General features: G+C 40.6%; 2 protein-coding genes across 6 annotated transcripts; both read left to right on the top strand.

Moving 5' to 3' along the window:
- Positions 1-399: 399 nt before the first annotated feature.
- qng1 (Q-nucleotide N-glycosylase 1) lies at positions 400-6,553 on the top strand. Of its 5 annotated transcripts, none has more exons than XM_029439855.1 (7): positions 400-466; positions 1,661-1,865; positions 2,834-2,981; positions 4,049-4,161; positions 4,810-4,953; positions 5,634-5,829; positions 5,937-6,553. In XM_029439855.1, the coding sequence occupies exons 2-7, from the start codon at positions 1,677-1,679 to the stop codon at positions 6,164-6,166; spliced, it is 1,020 nt and encodes a 339-aa protein (XP_029295715.1). In that variant the 5' UTR covers positions 400-466; positions 1,661-1,676; the 3' UTR covers positions 6,167-6,553. The 5 variants fall into 5 exon arrangements, with proteins under 5 accessions (XP_029295715.1, XP_029295716.1, XP_029295717.1 ...); XM_029439856.1 differs by having other exon boundaries at positions 402-466; positions 1,640-1,865; XM_029439857.1 differs by lacking the exon at positions 400-466 and adding an exon at positions 589-603.
- Positions 6,554-6,883: 330 nt separating this feature from the next.
- On the top strand, positions 6,884-17,960 carry LOC115014088 (kinesin-like protein KIF27). Its single transcript, XM_029440735.1, is given in 16 exon segments — positions 6,884-7,398; positions 7,989-8,189; positions 8,435-9,429; positions 10,206-10,349; positions 10,464-10,640; positions 10,829-11,025; positions 11,918-12,039; positions 12,182-12,319; positions 13,024-13,235; positions 13,484-13,546; positions 13,792-13,959; positions 14,101-14,292; positions 15,011-15,238; positions 15,850-16,048; positions 16,231-16,625; positions 16,627-17,960. Coding segments are annotated over 16 exon segments (3,963 nt in total). The 5' UTR covers positions 6,884-7,100; the 3' UTR covers positions 16,861-17,960.
- Positions 17,961-18,504: the final 544 nt, after the last annotated feature.

Consider the following 18,504-nt stretch of genomic DNA (forward strand, 5'->3'; position numbering starts at 1 on the left):
AATTTAACAACTGGAATCTGCAAATGTTTGGCAAATTTGCTTAATAAAAGATTAATCCATTCATTGTAAAATGTATTGTAGATCTGTTTTCTGTCGGCCGACTAACCGATCTCTTGTTACATTTTGGAAACCTGACAATCTTGTTCACTTACCTGGTAGGTGGTAAACTTTATTTAACTCGTCATTTAGTTGTAATTATATGAAGTTTCGCCGTTTACGGCGTCAACTGGCTCAGAATATGCATAATATGATTTTTATATTGATTAAATGCGGGTATTAATACACTTTCGTATCCATAAAGGAATGCATATTTGTTTTCCGGTTTCCTCTCTTGGCTGCGTGATTATGATTGGTTTATCAGACTGGTGAGCTCACAACGGAGGCTCTGATTGGTCAACAGCTGGAAACCAGGTAGTGGAAACGCGACGCAAGAAGAGCTTGCTCTAGATTTTGCCTGCATTCATCGGTAAGTTACGTAAAATATCAATTTATGAATGATAAAATACGTTAATTGTCGCAGAACAGGGCGTCTGTCGAAAAACAATCCACGGTGTGATCACAGAGTAGTGTCTGTAGTGGTGAGAGTCTCTGGCGAACTCTACAGTGAGTTACTACATGCACTTTGCTCATCCAGTTATCTCATCACCCACGCACAACACTGCTCTTAACATAAAATACAACTTAAAAAATATATTTCAGTGTTGAGAGTAAATCATGTGACTCGCCACAGAAAGAGTAGTGGAAATGAATTTCATTCAGGAGGCCACTGTTATATCAGTCTGATAGGGAACACATTAGCACAGCAGCCATTGGGAAAAAATAGGAAGTTTTTAGAGTTTGACAGAAAGGATATAATGTAGTTATTTTGGTCTTAATAGTGGGGTTGGTCCTGTGTGCAGGGCTTTTATATTTTGTGCACTTTGCTTTAATTATACAGCGCCTACATGAGATGAGAGTGAAGTCCCCTAAAAACACTGAAAAGGGAGATTGAAAACCAGCGTTGATTCTCTTTTTAAAAATAAATGTTCTTGCTTTGTTACATCCCTCCCCCTTAGGTCTGTATCTAACATTTTTTGGTCTATAAAAGGTCAGAAAATAGTGAATAATATCCATCCCAGTTCCTCTAAGTCCAAGGTGATTACTTTAAATGTCTTGTGTTGTCAGTCCAAAACACAAAGATATGCTGTTTAATATGATGTATGCCTTAAACAGAGAAAAGGAGGACATCTCTAAATTTGAAATGCTGAGTGGTTGGTGATTCTTTTTTTGTTGCTCGACTAACGGATTAGTCTACTAATCGTTGCACTCCGGATCTTGATTATGTTATTTCATTGTGAATGTTCTAATGAAGTTGGGAGATCATCTTAATAATGGCACTTCCCCAGAGATGTATGTATGATATTGATGCTTCAGTATGAAAAGAGCACTGGCATTCACATCTCCCCTGCACCCACCCATGCATACTCTTAGAAGCTGAAGTCTGAAAAGTGTCTTATTAGACTTCTCAAGGTGTATTCCTAACATGTATGTTTTTTATGTGTTGAAGATCATTATTTTCATAGTTATCTCATTAGATTTATGTAGGGACTGCTTGGAAATGTATTTATATATGCTTGTATGCCTACATGTGTCCCGTCAGGTGTGTTTCTTCTCCATACAGTAATACAGTTTCTATCATGGAGCCACCTCTGTTTCCCCGTGAGTCTGGGCAGTTCATAGCAGAGCGGAGTCGGGATGTGTTTGTGGAGCAGGACGGAGTGCAGAAGGTGGCAGAGTTGCTCTACAACCTTCGACACAGTGACGATCTGACCGCCAGTGGCTGGAAGACGGCAAATCCATTGGCTCCAGCACCCACCTCTGACCAGGGGAGTCTGTCGACGGCCCCCCTAGAGAAATAGAACACATGAAAAGTGAATCACATGGTACCGAGAACATTTTGTTCAGTGCCAATAGCAATTATTGTGCTACTTTATACTTCCACGCCACCATATTTCAAAGAGATATTGTACTTTTTACTCCAGTAAATTAGTCACTTTGCTGATTAAGAATTTACAATAATATATGTATGCTTATATTTTATGCAGTACTATAATCTCACAGTAGCATATAAGGTTTTTAAAATTGCCTCCACATTGATAAATGACATCATGCTCTTGCATGTATAAGTTAGTGGTAAAACCTGAGTATTAAAATATCTTATAATAATGACAGGAGCCATTCTGCATGATAAGTAGTTTTACCTTTAATACTTTATGTATATTTAGCTGATATTACTTCTGTATTTTTACTTAAGTCCAATTTTAATTCAGGACCTTTCCTTGTAAGGGAGTATTTTAGACTATGATAGTTCTACTTTTAGTTAAATAAAGGATCTGAATCCTTCATCTACCACAGCATTTCATTTCACTTCAGTCACACTATTGGAATCGCTGAACAAATTGAGATGTGGATGGTGATTCAGCGGTCTGAAACCAGTTCACTCTTCATACTTTATTTATTGAAAACTGGCCATGAATTAGTAATAAGCAGTTATACAAAACAATGTCATCACATCATTATTACCTATATTTACTCGGACAATCAGGAAATAGCTATTCAAGACAGCAACTGGTGAATTAAATGTTTCTACCTTCAGCATCGTCTGTGTCCACACATCATGGTGAAAGAAATGTATCTTCACGAAATGAAGCTGTTCTAAGCAGATAAATGTTTTTAAACACATTTAATCCATTGTGTTTTAGTACAGTGACTGCCTCTCACTGCACAATTTAACATTTTGGTAGAAGCCTTTTTTTCTGCTCTCTTGATAAATTTGTGTTTTTTAACATTGTAGGCCTTGAACTGGGTGTTTGTGGTAGACACCATGAACTTCTCCTTTTGGCCAGAGGAAGAAACTCAACAGTGTGAGGTGACCTATAAAGGGATCACGTACACGGGCTACATGACCCTTTGTGCTGCCATCACCAGGGCCATGGAGGAAGGTGAGAACACCAATAAAGGATGAACTTTATTTATTGCTGTGTTGAAGGGGTGTTACAGCAGCATTGTGATGAGGTTTTAAAAGAACATGTATTGTTTTGTTGATTAGTTTATTGATTTAGCTTTTACGCAACTGACCTCCTTTCTCAGGTGCAAAGGTTAGGTGTTCATACATTTGGTGGATCAAATTTACACAAAAAAAAATAACCCTGGGCTATGGAAATGTTGGAATTATAAAGAAAAGGTGAAGCCATGCGCTGACATCTACATGACATCTTGGCCTTTTTTACTAGACAGACAGACAGACAGACAGACAGACAGACAGACAGACAGACACACACACACACACACACACACTTTATTCATCCCAAGGGAAATGTAGGCATCCAGTAGCTTCAAATTATACATTATACATTTATTAACATTACACCCCCCCCCTCCCTTCATTAAAAAGTAAGTACAAATTTAAAATAAGCGTTCTTTACTTGAACTTGGACCGCTGGGAAATTGCATGCACCTGTGCATCGTTCATAATTAGTAGAAATGACTCCAAGTATGAATCAATCATGTCTTATATGGGATAGTGCTCTCAATATGTGGTCGCTGGGGCCTTTATAATTACAAGAGATTCTCTCAGAAAATCTCAGGTAGCTTTGTAAAGTGTAAAACTCAACGGTTGACAGCCTGAGATCAGAACTAATTATGTCGTTTGAGCCTCTTGCGAGAATTGCCTGCTCTGGAGTTATATTCCTTTTATTATAGCACACCAGAACTTCATAACTAGTATATAAAGCATCCAAAATTGGCTCCATGTTGACAAACTGCAATATTCAAATGCTCTTACATGTATTAATTAATGATAAAAAAAACTGAATATATTGACACTGAAAAGAGTCATTCTGCATAATTAGTACTTTTACTTTTGATACTTTAAATACTTTTAGCTGATATTACTTAGTTCAGTATTTTTTTTAATTCAGGACCTTTACTTGTAAGTATCTTTAGACTGATAGTTCTACTTTTACTGAAGTAAAGGATCTGAATACTTCTTCTCCACCACTGTCCACAGGTATACCCATCACGGATCCGACGTACTTCTCTCAGATGAGCGTGGAGGAGTTGGGACATGTCCTTCGATCAGACAATGAAACACCCATGCCCATGCTTCAGGAGCGTCACCAGGTTCTAACATTATCATGTTATTGTCCCTTATCCATGGATGTAACAATCATCAAAATCCTTAAGTTGCTTCAATAATATTTCATTGGTATCACAATTGATGTGTGCCTTGTGTTTTTACTTCATGTTTAAAACTTAACAGAAGCGTAGTATTTAACTTGTGAATGGAAAGCTGACTGACAGCCTTCTCAGCACTCATAAAGCACAAAACAAAAGAAGTGCTTTTCAATTAAAAGACAAATGGATGTGATGAGAAAAGCACAATGTATCATCTCTTCTATTTAGTCAATAGACTCTGAACAAAGAAGATATACTGAATCAAAAACCATTTGATTTTTACATTCCCTATGTGAGATCAAATTGTTTCTGTGTGTTTTTGTCTTTCTGTGTGTAGAGTGAAAATAATACATACAAAACTCCAACCTTACATACCATGTTCCTTGACAGATTAGATTTTATAAACTCTCTTTCTCTCGTATAAACTAAAATAAACTGAATTTAAAGCTCATATAGTTTTTATGTCTATTAGGGTTGCATTATTAGCTGAACTGTATTCCCTGTATGATAAGTAGAAACTGAAAGCATGCTGCTCTTAACCTCCCGCTCATTGTAATAGTTACATTTGAACACATACTGAATCTTTCTAACAAGGTGCTCACTGAAGGCGGCCGCGTGCTGCAGGAACACGGCGGAAGCTTCCGGAGTTTTATCAGCCGAGCCGGGAACGACGCCCGGAAGATGGTGGAACTCATCGTGGAGAAGATCCCTTCCTACAGGGACGAAGCTACATATCAGGTTAGAGTCAAATGGGGAATATTTCATGTTTGGAAATTTGTGGATAAAAGTTAATGTTTGCCAGAGAAATATTTCCTTTGAATTCTTGAATTTGTATCACCTACTTTTTTAAAATATACAAAATGAGTAAAACATCTTGAAAGCATATACCAAGTGATCTGAGATAAATGTATGCATTTGGATCACTTAAGATACATTGTGATGAGAGAGTTCCATCTCCTGGCCGAAGACAGTGTGGCAATAATGCTTTTTTCAGATTACATATATTTCATATATAGTCAGTAAGGGACCACATTTTATTTTATTTATTTCACAAACATAAAAACATTAAATACAAATCACATGAAAGAAATATAAAGTACTTCTTAGGGTGTGGTAGAAACCTGTAAACACTTGTATAAAAAAACAGCACCCAAAAGACATACAAAAGGTACAATATAAACATTAAAAAAATCAATATTTCTGTATAGACAGTATGAACAACAGTTTCTAAGAGGGATCTTTTTTCCCCAAATCAAATGTTTTTGACAGCAGGGCATTTTAAAGTCTCTTTTTCTCTACACAGACACAAATTATAGTCTTTGCACATGCATCGTTGCCATGATATTATTCTTTGTGTAAGAACATCTTAAACAGCACATATAAGCACGAGTGTGGAGCTGTCCCATTGTTTATTTCAGGGAAAGAAAATCTCGTTCTACAAGCGAGCCCAGATCCTGGTGGCAGATTTCTGGGGCGTCATGGAGGCCAGAGGAGAGGGTGACATCATTGACATGGACTGGCTCACCATGTTTGCAGACTACAGGGTCCCTCAGGCTCTCGTCTACCTCAAAGCACTTCGATACTCTGACGCACTGATGCAGTCGCTAAACAACGGTGAGACAGGAGCGTAGGTGTGCATGTGTTTCCCTGGTCATAGAGAAATTAATAATCTAGAAATAATCAGCTATAATCTCTCAGTGTGTTACGCGTTTGTCTCAAAGGCGAGCTGCTGAGTTCAGGCGACAGGAGAGAAGTGGAGATCCGAGGTTGTTCGATTTGGTCTGTGGAGCTGATCAAAGACCGTCTCTGCGAGCTGGTGCAGGAGCGAGACGGACAGACCTGCACCATCAACTCCGCAGTCATCGACTTCTACCTGTGGCCTTATGCCAAGAAGCTCCACAAAGAGATGGCCCACATTCCCATACACCACACGCGCTGTATTTACTACTGACGAGCTGGCTGGCAGCATTACATAGAGTAGATGGCACTTCTCACTGTGTAGCCTTGGCATCGGTGCCTTTTTCTCTGGGATAAAGCCAATCATGTCACTGTGCCAGATATATGTACAAATGGGCTTCTCTCCAGCTGTAATGGAAAGAGGTGTCAAGCTTTAATGAAGCTTGTTGGTGTCTGTGGGACGTAGAACTGTTGTTCATTCGCAGTCAATTAAAATGTTTATGGTTGTTGATGGGGAACGTTTTCTAACAAACTACTCACTGTAATGTAGAGCATGTGATCATATACTGTACATACAATGATGGACACATTGGCGTATATGCAGCAGGTTGAACTTGTGAACTGACACGCCAACCATTGAAAATAAAATGTTTTGATTCGATTTTGTAAATTACTTATTATAAAGAAATGTTGCTGTAGATTAATTTCTGTGGATAATTACATCCACTGCTTACCTTAAAGTCTGCAGTGAAACTCCTAAAGGAAGTCTTTTGCATGTTTGAAGCTTTTTATAATGTTTTGAGTAATCAACAAATGGATAAGTTATATTTTAAGTGAGAAGAATTGGGAATAAGAATCGATATGTATTCTTAAAATATAAGGTGTATCCCGATGTCAAGCCAATTAAGACTATTGAATAGGGCGGCGCTGTTGCCTTCACGTACCACTCGGTCCTCCCTCCATGAAGACTCTTGAACGCCTCTCCTGCTTTCCTCGACTGCTGCCTCACCGCGGCGGCGGTTTCCCGGGCAACCAAGGAGCGACAACAAACGGAAGATGGGACCAAGTTAACAACACGATGAGGACGGTTTGGTAAAATGTAGATCATTGGCTCTTGTTGATTTCGTATCCGAAACGTTTAAGAGCTTAAATAGAAAGGTTTCACCACTACTCATTAGCGATAGTAATTCTCAGTACACTCCACCGTCATGAGCGAGGTCTGTGTCCGGGTGGCGCTCCGTATCCGTCCCCTGCTTCCCAAAGAAGTTCTCTACAACCACCAGGCGTGTGTGCGGGTGGTGCCGGGCTCCGCACAGGTAATGCTGGGCTCAGACCGACTCTTCTCCTTTGACCACGTGTTTGGACCAACAGCCAGCCAGGATGAAGTGCACGAGTCCTGCGTCGAGCCCCTGGTGGAGTCACTGGTCGACGGCTACAATGCCACCGTCTTCTGCTATGGACAAACAGGGTCAGGGAAGACGTACACAATAGGAGGGGGCAACCTGGGTAAGCTGTAGGCCTACAGGTGGTAGTTTTCATCCCAGAAATGAGGTTAAAAAGACCCTGAGGCTGGTTTATAAGAGAACAGAGATGATGTTGTTAAATTAGACTGTGAAAACAACAGATGAGATTAAATAAATAATTCTTGAAACTTGGGAAATATTGTCTTTGGGGTTCAGGAGTTTGTTCATTGTGGGTTAAATGTATTTTAGGAACCATCTGTTTAAGATGAGAGACTGTATCAGGGCAAATTGACTGTATGTTCAAGGTGATCTTTGTAGGCTTAGATGTGCACTGTTACACAGCTGACACTCAGTAATTTCAGTTGGTGAAGGTTCAGAGCAGGAAGCAGAGGAAGACAGTTTAAATGATTTTGAAGTTTGTTAGACTTTGACATCAGGTCTTGTGGTCAATCCATAAAAGTGACAACCTGAAGACCAAAGCAAGCTTTCCTAACCAGTATGTAACTGCATGTTGCCCTTTTTATGACTTACAGGTGTACTAGGGATTTGACCCAAAAGGTGTCCTCTAATGTCTCACTCTCTGGTATTTGCAACATGTACTTCATAACTATTTGTTTCCAAAACCTCTCTCAGATGAAGAGGGAGGAATTATTGACCGTGTTGCCCAGGATGTGTTCTTGTTGCTGGAGGAGAAGAGGAAGAACGGTGATGGTGTGGAAGCCACAGTGCGGGTCTCGTATATGGAGCTGTACAGGGAGGAACTGCGAGACCTGCTGGAGCTGCACACCAATCACAAAGAGCTTCATATCAGAGAGGATGAGAGGGGGAATACAGGTCATTAAAAAGCATTTTTGACTGGCAAGCAAATGTGACAACAATATGGTTATTTCTAAATGTTTCACAGGGATTGCATATGAGGGAATGAACTCCTAGGATTTCCTAAAAGAAAAAAGGACAGGAGAGACATACATTTAGTTGCATGTTTGCCATTAGTTTGGACTTTAGTCAGTCAGTTTGTACATTGGATTACTGCCCACTGGGGAACGTAATATTCCAACTTGTTTTGTATGTGTTTTCAGTGGTGGTGGGAGCCAAAGAGATGGTTGTCACCTCAGCAGAGGAGCTACTAAGTGTTCTAGAGACGGGCAATGCCCTCCGCCACACTGGCACCACAGGGATGAACGAGCACTCCAGCCGCTCTCACGCCATCCTCACTCTACAGCTTATCCAGTGTTGCCACAGCAACAACTCCTCCTTAAAGTCTGTCCGCTCTTCCAAACTCTGTCTGGTTGACCTAGCGGGCTCGGAGCGTGCTGGAAAAACTGGAAACAGTGGGACGCGGATCAAAGAGTCTATTCATATCAACACAGGCCTGCTCGCACTGGGCAACGTCATCCGCGCCCTCTCGGAACCCGGTCGAAATCGCCGTGGTAACAATTGCAACAGTGCACACATTCCATACCGGGATGCCAAGATCACCCGTCTCCTCCGTGACTCATTGGGAGGCACCGCCCATACGCTGATGGTGGCATGTGTGAGCCCCTCTCACCACAGTGTGGCCGAGACTCTGAGCGTCCTGCAGTTTGCATCCAAGGCTCGTCACATTCGTAACCGTCCTAGAACTTCTCATACAGATGTTAAATCATCTCCTACCACCTGGGACCCTGGTGAGGCTCGACTGGGCGAGCTTGAGTATGAAGTGCAGACACTGAGAGAGCTACTGAAAGAGAAGGAGATAGAGATAGAGAGGCAGAGGACATCTGAAAGAGCCGGAGAGGGGGACAGCTTTAAACAGCCCAGTCAGATGAGGATGTCTGATCCAGATAAGAAGGTGAATCAAGAGGAAACATCACAGTACCGCATCCTGGCACAGGAAGCGGCTGCCCTGCTTGCAGATATCTCTGGCCCCACTCCAAGTCATTGCTTCAGGCAGCGGCTGCAGGGTTGGCAGGAGAGACTGACGGCTGTCAATCAATCACATCAAGCTGATGAGAAGGACTGGCCAGAGGGGGGTGAAGATCAGCCCCAGCTTGTCACCATATTAAAGCTCAGCGAAGAACTCAACACATGCAAGGTAATGATAACAAAGTGAAAAGAGGGAACAAGTATGCGCACATCCAGGCAAAAATAGTCAGTTGCATAACAAAAGATACTGCAGGGCACAACAGAGGGCTGCACACAGTAACGTTTGGAATAAATAATAAATGTGTTGCTTTATGGCATGAGAAAGTTTCCATCTGCAAGATCTTCCCCAGACAATCAGCGATCAGTTGATCTTGCCTGAGGATGTTCTTGTAGCTTGATGCCATAAAGAGGAAAATAACTGATTTATTATTTAACAAACAAACTGCACTGATACCATAACCTCTTTGGTATAGGTAATAATAATGGCTACATTCCATTAAGGTGTGCCTACTGACACACTGTAATGAAATTAAGTCATTAAGCCTTAGTTACATGGACAAGCTATTGAGACTTTTAGAAAATAAAAAAGAGACTTCAAGTTCAATTCAGTTGTGATGTGTGTTTGAAATAAAATGTATGTACACAATTATTCATACACTATAAACTACACAATAACACAAAAAGTGAGCTCCATATAGCTGTGTATAGCTGACTGCCTGTGGAAAAAAACATTTACTGAGATGGGGGCTGTAAGATTTGATGCTCCGGTAACATTTTTTAGATAGGAGGAGGGTGAACAGAATGAGCGGGGGTGGCTGGTGCCCTTCATGATGTTTTGGGCTTTCCTTTTGAAGCGAGTGGTGTAAATATTATAAAGTTGTTGTTGTAGTTTTGTGCCAATGATTGCTTACTCGCAGCTGCTGCTACTTTATGTGTGTCTTTCAGGAAGCTCTCGCCATAGAGGAACAGCTATTGGAGCAGAAAAATGCAGAGCTGAGACAGGTCCAAAAGAAAGTTGAGAAATTTCTTCAAGAGAGCAAAACCCACCTTCAGGCCATGGAGAAAGAAAAGGAACGTACTCGTATACAGGTGAGGAGAGTCCTGAGTGCAGTTCTATAATACGGTAAAAAAAAAAAGGGACACTGACACCTTCAGCGCTGTAGGTTATCTGCAAATAAAACAAATCTGTGTAAATGTTTTCAGACTGAACAACTTGTGGACCAGCAGATCCTCATCAATCGTCTTCGCAGCGACCTCATGACCTTTATGGGTGCAGCCTCAGGGGGATCTGTGGAAACAGGGGCTTCTGGGAACTCAGGCAAAAGACCCCACAGTGTCCCTCTGATCAGACAAAGCTGTGGACACGGACTTCCCAGGAGGGTAGGGTGTGTGTGTGTGTGTGTGTGTGTGTGTGTGTGTGTGTGTGTGTGTGTGTGTGTGTGTGTGTGTGTGTGTGTGTGTGTGTGTGTGTGTGTGTGTGTGGTGTGTGTGTGTGTGTGTGTGTTAAATACTCATTCATATGTTCATGGCTGTGCATATATCTGTCCGAATGCTTGTGTGTTTTTTAGATTCACTCCAGTCCCCCGGCCTATTCACTGGAGAGGGTGATGGCAGCCTTTAAGATGCGCAGTCATCTCCTGCTGGCTGAGATTGAGGACAAGGAAGAGGTGTACTGTCCATTCATAAAACAACAGGCAGAGAGCAAAGACAGGGAGCAAGAGAATGAGGAGGAGGAGGATACCTTTGTGGGCAGAATGGGATTTAGGTGAGAGCCTGTATAATACAAGCCTACTGGTTCTTTCTTTGTCAAGCTTCAGTGATTCACTACAACAAATACAACTTCAGTCAATAGGTGTGGTAACATTTATTAATCACCTGCTCTCACTTTGTTGAGCAGTGACCTCCATGCACCAACGTGGGAAGAGAGGCACGGTAGAGGGCTTTTTTTTTTTTGTCACTCCAGTGAAACACTATAATTTGTGTCAAGGATGACTGAATTCTGTGCGGTCAGCCTCCTGCCTGTTCAGACGAGGTCAACAAAGCACTTATAACTTTAGTTGGTGCACCTGAGTACCTCTCGCAAATCATACAAACCCTGTTATGCTTTCACCTTTTTTATACGTGTTTCAACTAGTAGAAACATTTCAATGACAGTGAAAACACTATTTTAACTGCAGTAATTTTGATAATGATAATAATAATTAGGTTCTATCTCGAGCCTTAAAATTGAGTCCTGCAATGCATTACACATGGCTTATACAATGTAGTTAATTAATTGAAATGTGTTCTTAATTCTAACATGTGAGCCCTTGTGAGTTTCAAACTGATTAAAACAACCTGGTCTTAGTGCTCCTCACAGCCTCCCAATTTATGCAGTGTAAGTTCTTGAGCATATAGGAGATGTCACAATCCTGGGAGCGCATTGTAGAGCTGTAGCAGGCAGCACGCTGCTTTTAAAGAAGATGAAAGGAGCTGATGTGTTTGGTCATTAATGATGCTTTAACATACATTGTTAACATTCTTCTCTTCTAATACAACCTTTTCCAAGTGTGACCTACATTTCACACATATCAGTGTCTCGTTAAGACGATCTGTTTTTTTTACAGTGAGTTTATCTGAAATGATCTGCCTAATTAAGTATTGTGACGTTACTCCAGGCGTTCTTTAAATCGAACGTGGACCAGCCAGCTGAAGAAATCAGTCCTGAAAGAGAAGATCTCCGGACTAGACCAAACATTTAATGGAAGTCCATTAGTACAACAGCCTCAGCGAGTCACAGGTACAATTCACATGTATTTGACTTTATTTAAGTCTTTTGTTTCCTTGTCCTTTTGTATCGATAGGGGCTTTACTGTCAAGTAGTCATTTTATATCCAACAAGTTATTTCCTTTTCATAATGTCAGTTGCTATTTTTTCTCAGCGAACAAGGAAGACCACACCAGGCAAAGCAAAATGAGGAATGTGCGACTAAGAGCCAGCGTTACTCAGAGAAGGATCCGAGAACTGTCAGTCAACATGCGCATGAAAGAGGAGCTCATCAAAGAGCTTGACAAAACTGGTGTGTTTATATTAATACATTATGTGTATTCCTACACTCCTGTGTCTGTTGGTAGGTAGTTTTACACAACCTGGTATACTGAGTCAAGAACAATGGACATTTTGGGCTGATTTGTGTTATTTAGCCAAGGTTGATCGAAACATTCCTGCAGTACTGATAACAACTTCCTGCAGCTTCCGCAAGCGTCTGCTGAGTGAATTTAGCAAATCAAGGACAACAAAAGTAGCAGAGAGAAAGACAAAGTGTTATTTTGGTGATAAAGTAGCAATACATACACATGACCAGCATATATAATCTGATAATAACATTATTAATATTAAGGAAGTTTAGTCCTTGAAGCCTAATTTGGAAATTCCTGATGTGGTATGTGGTTACTAGTCAATATAAAATGCCTGAAAGGCAAATAGTAAATTATAAGTAGTACCAAAAGTATGAAATTAAGGATTTTCAGGTTTGGAAATAAAAACACTGTTGCAGCTGAGGCCCCTGAACCAAGGTCTAAGTAAAGGAGCAAAAAGGGAGAAAATACAGATTTGAATTCTCTTGAAAAACTGTTGTGATTAGAATCCTAAAGCGTAATGCAACAACACAACACTAGTGAATCATAACATAATAGTTACACAACCTTTGACAATGTATTTGTATGTGTTATCTCTAAATGTAGGCAATATTTGCATCTCTAAATGTGTGTATTTGTCTGGCAGACAAGGAGACCCAAGCAGCGGACAGAAAAGGCGGGCACAATGGTGAAGGCAGAGAAGTCAGCGTGTTGGCGAGACTTTCCATACAGAGTCAGCAGGTCCGAGCAGAGGTGTACCACAGCCTGCAGCACATGAGACTGCAGAGAACACAGCTTCAGAGCAGCCTCAGGCAGCATAGAGAGACCAACAACAACAAAGAACTTCAACAAAATGGGGTTAGTTTTACAGATACAAAATAAATGACCCCAGTAATATCAAACACCTTGTCCAGAATACCCTGCAATACCCTGATCTAAGTCCAAATAACCCTTGGTGGCAGTATGTAAATTATCCACACACACGTACACACACACACACACACACGCACACACACACACACACACACACACACACACACACACACACACACACACACACACACACACACACACTTCATTAAGGAAACACATGTTTTTCTTTATAGGAGCAGAGGGCAGGAGATTTGACTGTGTGCAAAAGCAATCAGCAGGAAGAGTTAAAGGAAAAGGTAAATGGTATTAAATAAAGAAGCATTATACATTCTTAAAAGATTGTTTAGCTTTTTCTCTTTTCAAAATAGGAATTCTGACAGATATTATTTCATATACAACCTTTCCGTCCCATGTTACTATTTTTCTCTACCTATCTCTTCGTCATTTTCTTCGTATCTCCTTAATACCCCTGTCATCTCCCTTCCCCATCGCTGCTCCCTTTCCCCCTGCTCACACTTCTAACTCCTTGTCCTCACTGTAGCTGCTTGACAGTGGTTGGCTGGAGGAGGAGGAGCAGTCGCTTCAGAAGAGAGCGGAACTGCAGGAGCTGGAGGAGGAGCTGTGGAGGAGAGAGGAGGTGCTCCTGCGCAGAGAGGCCTGTCTGCAACAGAAAAACAAACTGGAGATCAAGATGCTACGCTCCAGCAAGGTCAGCCTAATGGGTGTTGGTGCCCCTGTGTGAATTTGTGTCAAGTATTTATTATGATTTAGCTGTCTATCAGTGACACTTATAGACAACACGTGTTATTGAAGCTCGACTCTGGAAGTTGTTATATCAATGACTTTTCAGGCTCTGAGTCAGGACCTGCTGCGTGTCTCGGTGCGGTTGGAGTCTCTGGAGGAGCAGCTGGAGAGCGGTAGCAGTGTGAGGCAGACTGGAGGAGTCACCATGGAGGAACTGGAGAAAGAGAGAGACACACTTAAAAAGAGGAGAGACACTCTGGACGGCCAGCTGAAGGACAACAGAGTGCTCACTGTGGAGGTCAGAAAAACAACGGGAACATGTGTGTATGATATACATGAAGTATGTGTCAGGGTTATTAGCGTTAACTAAACCTGAAACTACAATGAAAATAAGCAGCAAAAAATATATACTGAAAGATATTTATAAGTATATATAAAGTATGTGTGTGTGTGTGTGTGTGTGTGTGTATATATATATATACTTTAACAAAAACTAAAATGATTTGGCCTGGTTAAAAAATGAATGTGAATTCATTTCAGTTTCAGTTTCTTTGCTGTAATATATCACTACAGAAAAGAGGAGACCGTTGTTTTTCACATGCAGTCTAGTTTTCTAGAAGTAAATAACAAGATTGTGTAGTAGATCAAATGCCATTTTACCAAGCTATTCAGCTCTGGTCTCATTTTAACCAACCTGGATGAAGTTTTCTTCTGGTGTGGCAGGTAAAGAGGACTCAAGTTGATTTCTAAATTAAAATAATTAAACAGGCCATTCCTACACAGTTCTCAAAACCATGTATTTTGTATGTACAGTATATGTAGCTTCATAGTTCTGAAATAGTATAGCTTCCTCTAACAAAAACAAACTAAAATGTCTCAAATATTAACATTTAAATCCTAAATTATTATAACCTTGCTATGTATTGCACAGGACTTATTTCTTGATGCATTTTATTGTTTATCGGTGTGCATGTATTTTATTTTGTGCACTTTGATTTGTGTGTGTCTTCATGTAGGAGGAGCATTCCCTGCTTCAGCTGGAGGAAGCTATTGAAGCTCTGGAAGCAGCTCTGGAGTTTAAAAACCACTCCATCCAGGACAGACAAAAGAAGTTGCAAATCACAGACTCCTCTTCACATCAGTCACAAAGCACTGAACCCGCCCAGCTCTGTGATGTCATCATGAAGCTGAAGGAGCTCTCACCACCTGAGGCTTCGGAGCTGCTCGTCAGATATTTTAACAAGGTAAGATACAAAGTTGCACACATATGAAAACGTAACATTCAGCTCTGCACATGCTCTCCATTCTACTTTCTTTACCAGTGAATATTCCCGATCTGTCTTCACCTCCTTTACTCTGCTTTCCTTTGCTATTATTTCCTATTTACAAGTAAATGTCATGTGTGTCTGATGCTTTGCTTAAAACATGTTTATTAATTTGTATTAAAAGAAATGGATTCTATCATGGTCAGACAGAAACGCAATTCTGACCAGCTGGAGATTTATGTTTCTCCTTTTCTCTTCTGTTATTTATCTTCACTTGCTTCTCTCTCCAGGTGACGAGTTCCTGTGAGTAGGAAATGCATCTTAATTAAATTAAACCTCCTCCCTCCCTCTGCTCCCCTTATGCTCCCTCTATCTTTCCATCAGATACTTCTTAAAACCATCATGAACTATATCAACTTCTCTCCAGGAGGTTTGTTTGCACCATCATGAACTCCCTTCCCCAACTGTTTTGCTCTGTCCTTGATTTTTCTCTGCAGGTGTGAGAGTAAACAAAGATACTGCCAATATATTTGTAAATATATGTGTAATGATATGTTTATTCTCCCTCCCACCTTCATCAACCTCTCCAGGTTGTTTGTCTTCGTGAGGCGGAGCGGCATTTGCGGTTACATTGTGAAGAGCTGGAGCTTCATGCTGGAGAGCAAGAGGTGGTGCTGAGGCAGATGGAGGTCGCCATGCAGCGCCTGGCCCTGGATGCAGACCGCAGGTTAACCCACCAGCACCAAGATCACCAGAACAACATGCAGCTACTGCTGCAGAAACTTAAAGGTGAAGAAATTACTCCAGCCTAGACGAAGCTGTTTCAACATGAAACCTTTTGTCCTATTCCTCTCCCTAATTGTGTGTGTGTGTGTGTGTGTGTGTGTGTGTGTGTGTGTGTGTGTGTGTGTGTGTGTGTGTGTGTGTGTGTGTGTGTGTGTGTGTGTGTGTGTGTGTGTGTGTGTGTGTAGAGGGTGGTTCAGGAGAGGCACAGCAAGCTATCGAAGGCAGACTGCAGCATCTGGAGAAAGAGTTGTTTTTCTACAAAAGCTCCAGCCGGCAGCTTAAAAAGAAACTCAAAGAGCTTCTAAGTGACTCACTACATCCCATCGAGCAGCCTTCAAACACAGAGGAGCAAAGACAAAAACACAATGTGCAGTTACACGCAAGTGCAAACGAACCCCAGTTGAACCCTGAAGAGGTACAGACAAGGACACATATTGCAACAACATACACAAAGATAAACACTGAGCAAACAGACAAAAACACACATAACGTTTCTCATATGAAGAGACATGAACATCAAACCCCCTGTCCATCCTCTTCTTCTGACCTCCAAGCAAGCAAAATTACAAAAATGCCTGAACTATAACCAGGCACACACACAGTCCCAGTTGAGGAGTGAAAGAGGTGGCGCTCACTCCGGGGAAAGTTTAGAGATGACACCAGTCCGCATGTGTCGCAGAGAGCTGAGACAGATCTCTCCAGCTGACCTGCAGGTTTGTAGTTCTGCCACAAGGAGGCGACAGTCTGTTGTGGATAACAGTACAGAGTCAATATTAGAGGACTCCATAGAAATGTCCAGAAACACTGACAGATGATGTTATCATGGTACCGAGGATTCACTATGCAGCAGCCGTGTGTACATCAGATTCCAGTTGGGTGCTGGTAAAACAAAGGAAAATATGTGTCATGAATAACCAATGACAAAAACTCATTGAATATCAAGGAAACATCCCCTCATCTTTAGCATCTTGTAAAAATGTTCACGTATTGTTTGTTGGAAAATACTTAATTTAAGGACTTTGTAGGGCTTTGAGGTGAGTGAGAAGCACCTATAAGCCCATTCAATCGCTTCATATATATTCATAAATACTGGTATATGATACATATTCATATTTTACTAAAAGAAAATTAGAAGAGTGTGAGTTAAGTTGAACAGGTTTTGTTCTCAGCTTTGCTTTATAAACATGCCGATAGTGCTGTTGATGTTATACCCCAATTAGGGAAACCACGAAGAACGATAACTGCAGAGTTTATGACCAGAGTAGAAAAAAAAGACTGAAATGTCTTTAGTGTGAGCCAGTTGTCGTGGCTTTGTCCTCCTATTTATCCGTTTTCCCTGGTGGTCACAGATTCCCCACATCCTGGCTCTGCTGTATGTTGTACAGTTTTGCCTTTCAATAAGAGAAGAAAGGCCAGTGTTGTCATGACAACAGAATAACCCTGATAAATGACACACAGAGATAGACATTTCCAATAACTTGACAGTGATTTTACACTTTAAAATAGGGTGAAACTGTTTGTCTCAGCTCGTGCCACACCCAAATACAACAGTGCACCTTACATTTTCTATTGGATCTTAAGTTTTAATCTCTTGTCCTTGATAAAGACATAAAACATGTTTGAAAACCTTATGGTCATTGTGTGACAATAGGGTATTTAATGCAAAAAGTAGCACTTTACTGGTTTAAAAAAATATATGTTATTTATGTGGCCCCACCACCAACTGCATCCACACAATTGATAATCCCTTTTTACAAATACTATTAAAAAGAATAAAACATGTCAGTCAAATAGTGCCTTCTGAAGAGAATTTCTTTGTCTTTTCACCTTTTAAGCAATTCTTAGCACCGTTTTCTGCACTACAAAATGAAATGAAATGTTATTTATGCAATAAATGTTTTGCTTTTGATGTTGATTGCTGTGTAAATTATTTTTTATATGGATGACTCATTAAAGTCAAATGTATTCAACTTTTTTGTGAGCTCATTTCCTCTCCTCCTCCTCCTCCCCTTAACCCATGGAGCCAAAAGTGTGCATCCCACTGTATTACATGCTGTAAATTAAGACAATAAGACGAATTGCTTAAAGCCTTATTTTCAAAGTGGGATAACACTGTAACACATTTGATTCCACAAAATTAGAAATATAAAGTAACCCTCATAGTTAAGTTTGTTTGTGGTAAATGGATTGAACATAACTGTATTAATAATATTAATATAAAAAAAAGTCTTAAAATGAAATTAGTTAAAAATGCAGGACCCGTCTTAATTGGAATTGGGCCTAAATGGTGCAATCTCCCTAACATGTTTAATCTTAAAAGATCCTATATGGTTTTGGGAGGCACTGGGGCCCTGTTGGCAGATGGTAATTCAGCCTTGATAATGTAAAAATTATTATTGATAAAGTAATATTACAATGAATTAGATTTAAAAGATGAATAATTTAAAACCTAAAGGGCC

The sequence above is a fragment of the Cottoperca gobio genome, chromosome 9 (genome assembly GCF_900634415.1).
Source record: "Cottoperca gobio chromosome 9, fCotGob3.1, whole genome shotgun sequence".
Taxonomy (NCBI): domain Eukaryota; kingdom Metazoa; phylum Chordata; class Actinopteri; order Perciformes; family Bovichtidae; genus Cottoperca; species Cottoperca gobio.

Excerpts from the sequence above, each read along its gene's own strand:
- qng1 (XM_029439854.1), top strand. The coding sequence starts at position 1,626 with ATGTGTCCCGTCAGGTGTGTTTCTTCTCCATACAGTAATACAGTTTCT. Across the intron at positions 1,866-2,833 it reads CAGCACCCACCTCTGACCAG|GCCTTGAACTGGGTGTTTGT; the intron begins GGGAGTCTGTCG and ends TTAACATTGTAG. Across the intron at positions 2,982-4,048 it reads CACCAGGGCCATGGAGGAAG|GTATACCCATCACGGATCCG; the intron begins GTGAGAACACCA and ends CACTGTCCACAG.